At 45.0% G+C, this 13,633-nt stretch overlaps 1 protein-coding gene across 11 annotated transcripts in view; it reads left to right on the forward strand.

The window, feature by feature from the left end:
- Nucleotides 1–13,633, forward strand: part of PPFIBP1 (PPFIA binding protein 1) — a 150,877-nt gene that overhangs the window by 116,331 nt on the left and 20,913 nt on the right. For 9 of the 11 annotated variants that reach the window (XM_060194558.1, XM_060194559.1, XM_060194560.1 and 6 more), the window contains 7 exons: nucleotides 1,619–1,734; nucleotides 3,223–3,279; nucleotides 5,930–5,990; nucleotides 8,454–8,625; nucleotides 9,784–9,816; nucleotides 12,218–12,368; nucleotides 13,120–13,248. In XM_060194558.1, coding sequence (XP_060050541.1) covers nucleotides 1,619–1,734; nucleotides 3,223–3,279; nucleotides 5,930–5,990; nucleotides 8,454–8,625; nucleotides 9,784–9,816; nucleotides 12,218–12,368; nucleotides 13,120–13,248 — 719 coding nt within the window. The remainder of the gene's footprint in view (nucleotides 1–1,618; nucleotides 1,735–3,222; nucleotides 3,280–5,929; nucleotides 5,991–8,453; nucleotides 8,626–9,783; nucleotides 9,817–12,217; nucleotides 12,369–13,119; nucleotides 13,249–13,633) is intronic. The other 2 variants (XM_060194568.1, XM_060194567.1) reach the window with 1 other exon arrangement.

A 13,633-nucleotide genomic window follows, 5' to 3' on the forward strand; every position in this document is an offset into this window, starting at 1 on the left:
ATCAAGTCCTCAGGTGGAATCTGTGCTATGCACTCTTTAATAAGTAGATGATGTGAGCAATGGCAGAATTACTGACAGAATTTCTACAAGGTATGACTCAGCATTCCAGGGCCTTGTTATCCAGAGGATACAGGTGGAGGGACATTTCAGGTGCATCCGTGGACACCATTCCACTGGTTTCAGTGACCAAGATCCTGGGGCACATGCTCTCTGCCACCTGTAGTTAGGGTGCCATGGGCTTGGGACATCTGCCCTGGGCATTACCACTCAGACTGGGCCAGTGGGCAGCTGCTGGGTCACTTGTCCACAGCAGTTCTGGATTCCAGCCAAACCGAGGTCTGATATTCTAGCCTTCTTGGTCTTCCTTCCTGGCCCTTCTGACTCTCCTTTCTCCATAAGCAGGAGCTCACCTCTGCAGGCAGGTGGTGTTCTGTAAATGTGTCTGTGTGACTGCCACCTCCTCTTCTCCAAGTTCTGGCCCATCCAGTCACTTTTGGCATGAAATGCCTGGTAGTCCAGGCATTTCATAGGAAGTGTTGTCTACACTGCACACCCACAGACAACTTTCACAGCATGCCTGCTCTGTCTCAGCTGCCTGGAACACTGTTGAGGGATGGCCCCCATGTTGCAGAGTTTTTGCTCTTTCTGAAAGGATCCTTGGGACTTGTGCCACCTTTAGTCTTCTGGGGCTATACCAGGACTTTACTCCCACAATGTCTAGTGACGGCAACTGGGTTGGGTCTTTGCCCTGAAACACTTCCTGAATTTTAATGTGATGCACTGTGTGGAGAGGCTTGGAACAGGGAACAATTTTATTTATACCATTATTTTTTAAAAAGCTGCAATTTTATCTCCCCTCCTTTTTTCCCTAAATTTTTATTATCATGAGGGTTATCACTGGAGCTTGGTGCTTGTATGATGTTCCTGGTGGCCACTTTCCCCCATATTTTTACAATTTTTTATTAGAAGAACAAAGAGAAATTGAGAGGAGAAGGGAGGTGGGTGGGGCCTGGGCAGGGAGAAAGAACACATGCAGACCTACTTCACTGCTTATGGGAAGCAGGGTCTCAAACGCAGGTCCTTGGCATGGTAACATGAGCACTCACTCAATTGGGGGTGTCACCACCAAGCCCTGCAATCTTTTTATTTAATACCACCACTGAGTAGTCTCTGGACCAATATTATTTATTTTGTATATATTTAGAGAGAAAAAAGAGATAGCATACTACTACCCAACATCCATGGGATAACCACCACCATGCTGTCTCTGGTACTTCCATGTCGCGCTGGGGCTTGAACCCAGGGCCTCATGCATGGTAAAACATGTGTTCTGCCAGGTTAGCTGCCTCTCAGCCTACCAGTTTTGCTTTTGAATGAGACAGGCTGAGCTCCCATATTTGTAGCAATTTATCTCTGCCCATCTTTTATCTGATGTTTTATTATAGGCATGGAGCAGACTTAAGTGACCTCTTATCTGCGTGGAGCATACTAAGTGGCCTGTTGGTGTAGGATGTCTTGCTGGTTGACCACTGCATTGTCTTTTATTTGTTGTAGTTCTGTGCCCTTCGTTGCATTTCTTCGATGGGTGAGGCTTTGATTGCTTATTATTCTATTACAGTTCCACACCAGCGTCTTGCAAGTTCCCATCCCTTCATTACTGCCAGCATCAAAAGGCCTGGAAACTGCTGAAGAACCCAGATCACCTCCCAAACTGGAGACTTCATTTGAAGAGAAGTATGTGTTTTATGACCTAACTCTGCAATATAAATCAAAATATATAAATATGTAAATGCCTTATACATTATGCTTAATGTTTTAAATGTGATTTAAGTATGTAAAATACATGCATTTGATGTAATTCTATATAATAAACATTAAGTAGACTTTTAATATATATCCAGATATTTTGCATTTGTAGGACATACAAATGTAATACACTAGATATTTGCATATAAAACATGAAAACAGGGGGCCAGGCAGTAGCGCAGCAGGTTAAGCACACATGGCACAAAGCATCAGGACTGGCATAAGGATCCAGGTTTGAGCCCCCGGCTCCCCACCTGCAGGGGGGGGTCACTTCACAAGCAGTGAAGCAGGTCTGCAGGTGTCTATTTTTCTTCCTCTCTTCCCCTCCACTCTCAAACTCTGTCCTATCCGGCAATAACAATAGCAAATAACAACAACAAGGGCAACAGAAATGGGAAAAATGGCCTCCAGGAGCAGTGGATTCATAGCGCAGGTACCAAGCCCCAGTGATAACCCTGGAGGCAATAAATAAAATAAAATATGAAAACAAAGTAGATCAACTTCAAACAAGAGTGCACTGCAGTTTTTCACAAATACACACATCTTATCCAGAGAAGCAGGAGCTGTTGAGATGAGTACCAGCACCCTGTCTCTGTTGTTGAAATGAAAAGTGTGAAACAGAGAGTAACGGGGGTGGGGACAAGGAGGTGCAGTAGATAGGCTTGGGAGGGAATTTTGGGATCAAGAATTTTATATCCTAGGTCATAAGTCATAGGTCATCATCAAAGGTTTATCCCTCAGCCTATTTGGAAGCTGGTCAGTTAGGAGCCAGGTCAGGGATATAGTTGTTTCTCCAGAGGGAAAGGGAATTTGGGCGCCTACGCTCCAAAATTAGTTGCATTATTAAGTTTACATCAAAATAATAATGATGGGGGCCGGGCGGTAGCGCAGCGGGTTAAGCACACATGTCACAAAGTGCACAGACCAGTTCAAACCCCCAGTTCCCCACCTGCAGGGGGGTTGCTTCACAAGTGGTGAAACAGGCCTGCAGATGTCTTTCTTTCTCTCTCCCTCTCTGTCTTCCCCTCCTCTATCCATTTCTCTCTGTCCTATCCAGTAACAACGACAGCAATAACAACAACAATAATAACAACAACGATAAACAATAAGGGCAACAAAAGGAAAAAAATCACCTCTAGGAGCAGTGGATTCAAAGTGCAGGCACCGAGCCCCAGCAATAACTCTGGAGGCAAGATAATAATAATCATAATAATGATGATGATGATGATGATGATAAATCAGCAGCAGCAGCATCCATAGAATATGGAGAGAGAGAGAGAGAGAGAGAGAGAGAGGGAACGAACAAGCACTCCTGCTTGGTCTTTAACAGACTTGGTCTTTAACAATCCCGTTCACTTGGACTAAGCTGCACTGACTTACTCACACAGCTCATCAGTGCCTCATTTTATGTTTCAGCAGTGGAAAAACAGTTGTCGGTGTTCCTATGGAAACTCATCTGGATGAAGGTCTTTTGTAAGTTTTGTTTTATTTTATAGGAGGATTTTTTCAAAATGATATGCTTATTTCACAGGATATATATATATATATATATATATATATATATCATTAAAGAAAAAAAAAAAACTAGTGAGAGAGGGAGAGAGAGAGAACCTGAGCCCTCCTCTCACTTGTGCAATGCCTAGACTGAACTTGGAACTTCATGCTTACATGTTAGGACATTCTGCTGGCCTAGCCACCTCCCACACCAGAATTTTTTTTTTCAAGTTTGCTGTGTTTTCTTGCTGTGCTTCCTAAAGACAGAGATGTTATTCTGTTCCACTTCTTAAAAGTGGCCACATAGTCCTATCTTCAACTGTTGAAATCATCAAGCCTCTAAAATAGAGCATGTGATGATTACATGAAAGAGAAAGTCAGTGTCTTTCATGTCTCTGTCCCTTGGCCCTTCCCTCACATCTAGATGGGTCTTTTCAGGTGGTCATGAAGATTCCTCCGTTGGGCTTTGCTCAGAACTACAAAATGAAGCACCTTCAAGATTTAGAAAGTGAATTCCTTTGCAACTCAGAAAATTGATGTTTTCATCCCATATAAAGAAATGGTTAACAAAAAATAATGTTTTTAATATTGCTAGGGCTGCACTGCTCCAGGCTGACTTTTTTAGAGAGAGGGAGAGAGAGGGTGAGAGACAGGAATACAGCGCTGAAGCTTCCTTTGATGCGATGGGGTCCAGGCTTGAACCTAGGTCATAAGCATAGCATACCAGGCACAGCCCATCTCTTTATCAGAGGGGTTACATTTAAATAGTGCATACATTTAAAAAAATTCTTTCTATTTTTAAAATAGAATTTTTTATATTTGTATTTGTTATAGGACAGAGACAGAAATTGAGGGGAGGGAGGTAGGGAGATAGACACCTGCACCACTGCTTCACCACTTATGAAGCTTTCCCTCTGCAGGTGGGGACGAGGGGATTGAGCCTGGGCTCTTGCACACTGTAACATGTATGCTCAACCAGGTGTGCCACTGCCTGGACCCATGCATACATTTTTTTTAGATTTAATTTTGAGTATACCAGAGTATACTCTTAAGAGTACCTCTTAGTTCTGACATGTGAGAATGTTGTTGGTGATTGAACCTGGGGCCTCAGATATACAATTCCTATGTTGTAACACTGAAAAGCTTCACAGCCTAAACTTTTTTTTTAAAGAATGATTGTTTTTTTCTTTATTTTTATTTTTTATACTTTTATATTTTTTAAAATTTATTTATAAACTAAAAAATATTGACAAGACTATAGGATAAGAGGGGTATAATTCCACACCATTCTCACCACCAGAGTTCCATATCTCATTCCCTCTCTTGAAAGCTTTCCTATTCTTTATCTCTCTGGGAGCATGGACCCAGGATCATTATGGGATGCAGAACCAGAGCCCTGCTTAAGCTCTGGCTTAAGGTGTTGCAGGGCATTGAACCTAGGACCTGGGAGCCTTATGAGTAAAGGTTATTTGCATAACTATTATGCTGTCTCCCCAGCCCTAAACCTTACTTTTTAAAATAATTCATTTTTTAAAATTAATCTTTCTTTTCAGTTTTATTCATTCATTTTTTAAATTGCCACTAGGATTTTTGATAGACTGCCTGCACCACAAATCCACCATTGCTGGTGGCCTTTTTTTTTTTTTCCCTTCTTCTCTCCTTTCTTTCTTTTTTTTTCTTCCTCCCTGCCCCTAGGACAGACAGAGAAAAATTGTGATAGGAGGAACAGATAGAGAGAGAGAGAGAGAGAGAGAGAGAGACAGAGAGGCACCTGAAGTGCTTGCTTCACTGCTAGTGAAGCTTCCAAGAGACAGCATGGGAGCTGGGAAGTGGCACAGAAGGTTAAGTGCACATGGTGTGAAGCACAAGGACCAGCATAGGGATCCCGGTTCAAGCCCCAAGCTCCCCACCTGCAGGGCGTTCGCTTCACAGGCAGTGAAGCAGGTCTGCAGGTGTCTGTCTTTCCCTCCCCTTTCTGTCTTCCCCTTCTCTCTCAATTTCTTTCTATCTTATACAACAACAATGACAACAATAACAACAATAATATCAACAACAATGATGATAAATAACAAGGGCAACAAAAGGGAAAAATAAAAAATTAAGTTTCTTTTAAAAAAGTGAGAGAGTAGGTCAGAGCACGATGTGGCTCTGGCATATGTGGGTTAACCTAGGTTCTTATGCATGCAAGTCTTATGCTCTAATGCTCTGAACTGTCTCCCTGGCCCTGGACATGAATATCTTAAAAGTCCCTGCTGTCTGTAGACCTACTTGCAGAGTCTTTACACTCCACCCCTGACCCCCACGCCCCCCCCCCCATTCCATGGAAAACACTGGTTTATTTTCAAATGTTGACATCAGAAGGCTCGTCCTAAGTGTTTTTCCAGCCTTTCTCCCATGTGCAGGACATTTTTGCGTCCTTGGCAGACGAGCTCACCACCCCTGCTGTGAAAAGCGCTGCATGTTATAATTTCGTTAAGCACATAAGTGACTGCCTCAACCCACATTTTCCTTCATTACCAAGCTTCAACCCACACACAGCTTCGGTTTCTTTTCAAGATACTCTGCATGGAAACACTGGCACCAGAGTCGCTTACTATTAATCCTAATTATTATTATTTTTTATTTTTAGAACTTCAAGTCTGCAGAAGTCTAGCAGCCTGAGCAATCTGAAGAAAGAGTCCTCAGAAGGGGTTAGTTCTGTGTTTTTCTTGTCTGTCCCTGCCCCCCCCCCCGGAAAAATACCAAGGGATCTTCATCTTGTCCTGTTTTCTTAGTTCTTAAGAAGAATGTGTGGTTTCTCTAATGGAGCATAATTAGATACTGTGGTTTTGATAATTATTAAAAAATATGAATAGGAGGGATTGAAGGTGGTATGCAAAGCCAAAAAAGGTAGGCTTCAATAGAACATACTAGTAAATACGTGAAGCTGAAATACTCTAGCTTAGAAATAGGTGTACATTTTTGTTGATTTATCAATTGTCTGTAACAAATTCTGAATAAGTTTCTTGGAATAACCTTAAGAATTACTGGTTGTTATTATTATTATTATTTTAATGTAAAAAGGAGGCTGTGCAGAAACTTTTACGGGTAGACTTTATGTCCAAACAAAATTGTTTGAGATTTCTGAGACATAAGGTCACTTAAAGCCACCAGTAAGCCAACACTGACAGAACCCCCCACACGTGGTCAATGAGCATAGCCAAAGATGACAAAGGACCTACTTCCACTAATATGAAGGTCCAAGACGGTGCCATCCTCAGAGGCCATTGCCAGAGCTGGAGGCCTGGGAAAGGAGGCTGCTCAGTGTGGAGAAGGAGCTTCCCTTTAGAATGATAGACATGGTTTGGACCTAGAAAGATAGGGTGGTTATTCAAGTAGGTGGCTCTGCAGGGTCCACTTTGGAATAATCACTGTCATACCAGAGGGTTGCTATTTCATCAAACCATGCACAAATGGGAAATCCCCAACACACAAGCCTTTCTTTCTTTCTTTCTTTCTTTTTTTTTTTTTGCCTCCAGGTTTATCACTGGGGCTCTGTACGAATCCACTCTTCTGAAGGCTGTTTTTCCCCCTTTTGTTTCCCTTCTTGTTTAACATTATAGTTGTTATTATTATTGTTATTGCTATTGCTTTTGTTGTTGGATAGGACAAAGATAAATTGAAAAAGGGAAGACAGAAGGGGAAGAGAAAGATAGACACTCGCAGACCTGCTTCACCGCTTGTGAAGCAACCCCCCTGCAGGTGGGGAGCCGGGGGCTGGAACTGGGATCCTCATGCCAGTCTTTGTGCTTCACACCATGTGCGCTTAATCTGCTGCACTACCTACTGCCCCCCCCCCCCTTTTTCTGTTCTTAATGATCATCACCAGGTTTCTGTAGATGTCACAAAAGGCCCTTCTGGGATCTCTAGCAATTGCTTTTTTGCCACTACTGCCTGCAGCAAACACTGTCGTCTGCCTACAGCTGGCAGCAGCTGGGTCCTGTCCTCATCTTTATACCCCATCATTAACCCGGTAGAGGTGGCATTTGGTGGAGGAGTGACTCTGATGTAGTCCCTGCCTTGTTGGCTCCCGTAGCCTTGCGTCAGGAAGGTCCAGGGGGGTAGCTCAGGAGGTCAGTCATCTGCCCTGCCATCCCACTGCCTTAATAAATAGTCATGTGATGATGACACCAAGGTTGAGACTGAAAGTGGTGCCTCTGGGTTGTAACATCTGTAGACATCTGGTTATGTCGTGGAGTAGCTGTGTGGAGTAATATCACCACCTGAGAAGCCCCTCTCTCCTTGCCATTCTCTCCAGCTCTGCGAATACAAATTGGATGGCAGAAGCTAGAGAAGCCACTGTGGGCAAACAGAAGCACTTTTGGTTAATGCCCCAGCAGCAAAATCGAGTGAGGCTAGCTGCCAGTTTAGAGAACTTAAAAGTGAAAAATAAGCAGCATTTAAGAAAGTAAAAGAGCCATAATCTAGGTTCTTGATAAAGACTGTGGCATATCATAGGGCTCTGAAACAACTTCTGATTCAACCATATTGAATTTATTTTTCTTTATTTTATTGCCACCAGACTTATCACTGGGGCACAATACCAGCACTATAAATCCACCACTCCCACCAGTGAATTTTCCTTTTTTATTTTTATTTTATTTTGATAGAGTAGAGAGAAATTGAGGGGGTGGGGAATAGAGAGGGAGACATCTCTGGGGAAGCTTCTGCCCTGCATGTGGGGAGTGGGGCCTCAAACCCTGGTCCTTGAACATGGTAATGTGTGCACTCAACCAGATGCACCACTATCTAGCCACCAGCCACCAGCTAAAACAAATTGATTTCACAGCTCCAGGTCCTGTTTTCATTACATTTAGAGTCCCAGAGAGGGAGATTCTCCACAGCACTGGAGCCTTCCCAGGGCTATAGCATGTGGCGTTGGGTCTTGAATGCATATGGCAGGGACATGCCCTACTGGTGAGTGAGCTTGCCTCCCCCCAACCCCTTGCCCCCAACTTTTTATCATCAGATATGGTGTATGATATAATTGGGAGTCAGTGTGCTCATTCAGTGCTCTCGTGAAGTAAAATCTTGTAAGTGACATGCATAATTCTCATTGAGCCAAGCGTGTGCTGACACTCACATCCCCTGCTCTCTTGTTTCTTATTCCTCAGGACAAAGCTCTGGTAGAAAGCAGCCCATTTGGAGGGCTGCCCCCCAGAGCTCCAGGACATGATACGTCTGTGGATGACAACCCCTTTGGCACCCGGAAAGCCAGGTCTTCCTTTGGCCGTGGCTTTTTTAAAATAAAAAACAACAAGAGGACTGCCAGTGCCCCTAACCTGGGTGAGTGGCCAAAATGGCTTCACGTGGATTCTTCTTGAATGTGGACAAGCTTGGTCCTCTTCCTTCCCTTATTCATCTCTTTGGACATTACTCTTGCTCACAAATGAATGAATCAAAAGATGAATGAATTGGGAGGAAAGTGAGGGGAAAAAATCCTTATATGGATATAATTTGACATCTGTTCTCTGCAGTGTTTCTGTAGAGAGGGGAACTCAGTCTTCCTCTCTAAAGGGCAGGACACAGTAGTAGTAGTAGTTAAAATCCTCAAAATAAGGGGACCTGGAGGCGATACACCTGGTTGAACACACACATTACAGTGCACAAGGACTCTATCGGGTTCAAGCGCCCTGCCCCCACCTGCAGAAGGGAAACTTCACAAGTGGTGAAACAGGGATGCCCATGCCTCTCTGTCTCTCTTCCTCTTTATCTATCCCTTCCCTCTCGATTTTCTCTCTGTCTCTATCCAAAATAAATAAAAGTTAAAATAAAATAATACCCTCAAATTAAAAAAAAAAAAAAGATAGGATCTTTCATTTTGTCAATGAGCCAGAGAGCATCACTCTGGCACATGCTGTCCCAGGAATCAGGACCCTGTGCTGACACGTGTGGGGGCCCCACCTTCCAGATGGCTCAGACAGGATGCTTTTAAAAGGAGGGTGAGCCTGGCCATGTTTCCAGGGACCTTGGTTCCTGTCCTGACTGTGGGACATGAGGGAGAGGCTCCTCTGGGACTTCACCAGAGTTTTTCTTATAAAAATGAGGATGGGGCAGGGGAAAGCGGGTGGTGGCACACCTGGTTGAGCCCACATGTTAAAATGCACAAAGACCTGGGTTTGATTCCCCCAGTCCCCATGTGCAGTGGGAAAGCTTTGCAATTGGTAAAGCAATGCTACAGGTGTCTGTCTCTCTGTCTCTCTCCCTCTCACCCTTTTCTCTCTTGATTTCTGGCTGTCTCTATCTAATACATAAAGATAATAAAAAAATGATAAAAAAAAAAACAGGGTAAGGTCCCACCCCTCCACCCCCTCCTGCTGACAGGTAGCCACTTGTCCATTGTGAGGCTGCAGGTCAGGGGCATGTGTCTGTCTTACTTTGTCACCCCTGTGTTCTCTCCATTGGGGCTGCGTGTGGTTGTATGCGTTGTGGGGAAATCTGAAGACCGTAAGCGGAGTGCCAGTGCGCCCAGCCTAGGTACCGTACCCTGCATGCCCACCTGGCCCTCCGCCTGGCTCCTCTGCTCCCCTGCCCCTGCCCTGTCTAGAAGCAGCTGTCAGAAAGTGCTGTCTCCCTTAGCATCTCCTGAGAATTCCCCCCCTCCCCTCCAGCCTCTGCTTCCCAGCCTGAACGCTGTCTTGACTGATGCACATGGCGCCTGGCTCTGAGCAGCAGTGGGAGCCTGCAGCCGAGTGGGCAGAGTGACCTCACAGCATCCAGTGTAGCCCTTCCACCCACGCGCTCTCTAAGCCTCTGGGCCCTTCTGTAGCTCCCCTGCCTCCTTGGAGGACTTGGTGCCTTTAGCCGGGGAGAGTGGTCCCTGGAAGGCACTGAGCATGACCGCATGACCACCTCAGACTGCCTTCCGGGAGGGGCACTTTCTTCTGACATCCTATTGCTGGAAGCTCTGTGTGCCATGCGAGGAGGCACTCCCAGGGCACTCTTAGGAGGGTAAGAGGAAACTCAGTTCTCTCTAAAGGACTAGGCACAGTAGAAACCAAATTTAAAAACACGATATAAAGGCAAAATTCCTTTAAAAAAATGTGGTCTGGGAGGTGGCGCAATGGTAAAGCTTTGGACTCTCATGCATGGGGTCTCGAGTTCGATCTCTGGCAGCACATGTACCAGAGTGAAGTCTGGTTCTTTCTCCTCCTGTCTTTCTCATAAATAAATAAAATCTTTTAAAAAATAGTTATAAAAATATATATACATACATGTACACATACATATACATATACAAGAAAGGAAGAGAGAGCCAGAGCGTCACTTTGGGTTTTCCTGTTAGTTTTTGTTAGATTATCTGACTTTTTCTGGACATTCATACATCTGTCACATGCACCAGTGACAATGACGTTTGCTCTTACTTATTATTATCTTATTTATTTTTATGTAGAAAATAAAATAATCACCTCATTATTTTATTTTTATTGTATTCTCCTCCTCCTCTTTCTCCTCCTTCTTCTCCCCCTCTTCCACTTCCCCCCTTGCCTTCACTTTCCTTCTTCTCTTCCTCCTTCTTCTTCACCAGAGCGTTGCTCAGCCCTGGCATATGGTGGTGCTAGAGACTGAACTTGGGACTTCAGAGTCTCAGTCCTGAAAGTCTTTTTGAGGAGCCACTATAACATCTCCCCCACCAGAAAGTGACTTCTCAAATTAACGCCTGATAGATAGCCCCACTTGTTCAGACAACTGTTTTCAAATGTTTTCTTGTCCTTCTTAGAATGGTATGGCCTGTGCTAAGAGGCAAATGCTGCTTCAATAACCTATAATCACAGCTCTGCTTCATGGGAAAGTCAACTTCTGCAAATCGCATATCCCGCTGATAAGATTGTTCCTGTGGTCTTTGTACAACTGTTGCCTTCTTCTATCACAAAGTGTATGACCCTCATGGGAGAGGATACCTGCCCTTGGGTTTGCTAGGGTGGGGTAGTCCATTAAGGAACAATTAAAAGAAGTAAAATATTGTAGTCAATGTATGGGGACCTGAGAGTAGTCAGTTTGGAAGTCATTCTTTTATGGCAATACCAGGAGGCACTAATTTTAATCAAAGGAAGAACATTCCTGTACCCAGTTCCTCCTCCTTTCTGCACCTGAGACATAGCTGGTCATGAACAGGGATGCGTTTCTTGAGTACTGAATTGCTAGGGTTTGGTAACTGATGGGCTGTAAATGCCAAAGGAGAGGAAAAATGAAAAGTCAAGTGTGGGACATTGATTAATATCCATGAAGTGTTAAATGTGAAACTGTCAGAGGAGACTTAGGAGTATTGGGTGTATTTGTTGAGTCAAGCTGTCTCGGGCACACCCAGCTAGGACTACAGACAGATGTTCAACTATGAGATGCGGCAGAGATTAGATCCAGAGATCATGATACTCACTGCTCTTAAGTGAGTAAAGCCATCATTCTATGGTGAGTGTTGGGTATTCGGGCTTATCCAGAGACTCAGCAGAAGGGTCTGGAACAGATTCTGGGAGGGGAGCAGGAGAGGAGGAGAAGCGGATCCCACAGCAGAGCAGACGCCAGAAGCTGGCAGATGTCAGGATCATCATGGCAAGATGGGAGGTGGGAGGCCATCAGCACCGAGAGCCATAGCAAAATCAGGAATTGAGCTCAGTGACTCCATGAAAAAAAAAAATGAGGCATTCCCCACACACCTTTGACTCTCGAGGCTGTGATTCCTACGTTAATTAACAATGTGCATAAACCTAGAGCAGACTCCTCTGTGCCCTATTCCCAGTATCTCCAGGGTACTCCTTATTAATCACCCATCTTTGCAGAATTCCTCCTAACAGTTGCTAACACCAAGAAGGCTAGCCTCTTCTTGTGCCTGTGCCATGTTTTGAGACTCACTCAATTTATTTTTCTGTTTCTGGAACAGCAGAGACAGAAAAAGAGACATCTGAGCACCTGGGTCTGGCTGGTGGATCTTCCAGGATGAAAGATTCTCAGGGTAGTGGGCCCTTCCAGTTAACCCCACCCTCTCCAGATCCCAGGAAGAAATCCAGAGGCATCATGAAACTCTTTGGAAAGTAAGTGATACTCAGGTGTAGGAGTATAGGGCAAACAAAGTAGCTGACAGCATAAGATTATAAGGTGGGTTCAGTCTTGAGTAGAAGATGGTGTTGTTCTTCTGAATGAGAGACGTGATCTTGGGACCTGCTTGGCCACTGGGTCTTGGTGAAAGTTTATACCCAGGGGACTGGGCGGTAGCGCAATGGATTAAGTGCACATGTTATGAAGTGCAAGGGCCGGCTCAAGGATCCCAGTTTGAGCCCCCAGCTCTTCAGTTGCAGGGAAGTCGCTTTTCAGATGGTGAAGTAGGTCTGCGGGTGTCTATCATTCTCTGCCCCTTTCTGTCTTCCCCTCCTCTCTTGATTTCTCTCTGTCCTACCTAAAAACAATAACAACAACAGCAATAACAGCAATAACAAAGGCAACAAAATGGGAAAAATGGCATCCAGGAGCAGTGGATTTGTGGGGCAGGCACCAAGCCCCAATGATAATCCTGGAGGCAAAAAAAGTTTATACCCAAATGGCTATCCTAATAGCATGTCTCAAGTGCAAAGGCCAGTGAAATGTGTTTACCGAGTAGCAGCCAAGGAGATAGCATGGCAGTGGAGCACAGGACTTGCATAGGGAGGGCCTCATCAGCACATGTGTTGGAGGGATGGCCAGGTCCTCTCTCATTCTCAGTGCCTGAGGTAATGCTTAAAATACTTCGAGAGTCCAGGGCCACTCGGGTCTAACCCAGGGCCCTGTGTGTTGTGTCTTCTGTTCCAGACTCAGGCGGAGCCAGTCAACCACATTTAACCCCGAGGATATGTCCGAGCCTGAATTCAGAAGAGGGGGTACCAGAGCAACAGCTGGGCCCCGACTGGGCTGGTCTCGAGATTTGGGGCAGTCTAACAGGTAAGAATGGCCAGGAGCATGGCCTCTGGTGTCTCCACCCCAGTGCCAGGGCAGCCTGATGTCTGTGATGTTAGCCCTGCCTCTGGGCCATACATTTGAGTGCTGCCTGCTGGAACCACTCCATCCACCCGCCACCCACCCCGGTCTTTGGGATGGAGCTGCTGATCTGGGTGAGACACTGTTGGGACCAGAATGTCTCTGGGACTGACATTAGCAGAGGACTATTACTACAAGCACTCGAGTTGGTTCTTTGGGGCCAGACATAGTCCACCCAATATAGGGCATAGTGACTATATCAGGCATGAGGCCCTGGGTTCAAACCCTGGCCACACAAGGAAATACATCAATAGGGGCCAGAACATAGTCCACCCAATAGAGGGCACAG

Source organism: Erinaceus europaeus, chromosome 7, assembly GCF_950295315.1.
Source record: "Erinaceus europaeus chromosome 7, mEriEur2.1, whole genome shotgun sequence".
NCBI lineage: Eukaryota > Metazoa > Chordata > Mammalia > Eulipotyphla > Erinaceidae > Erinaceus > Erinaceus europaeus.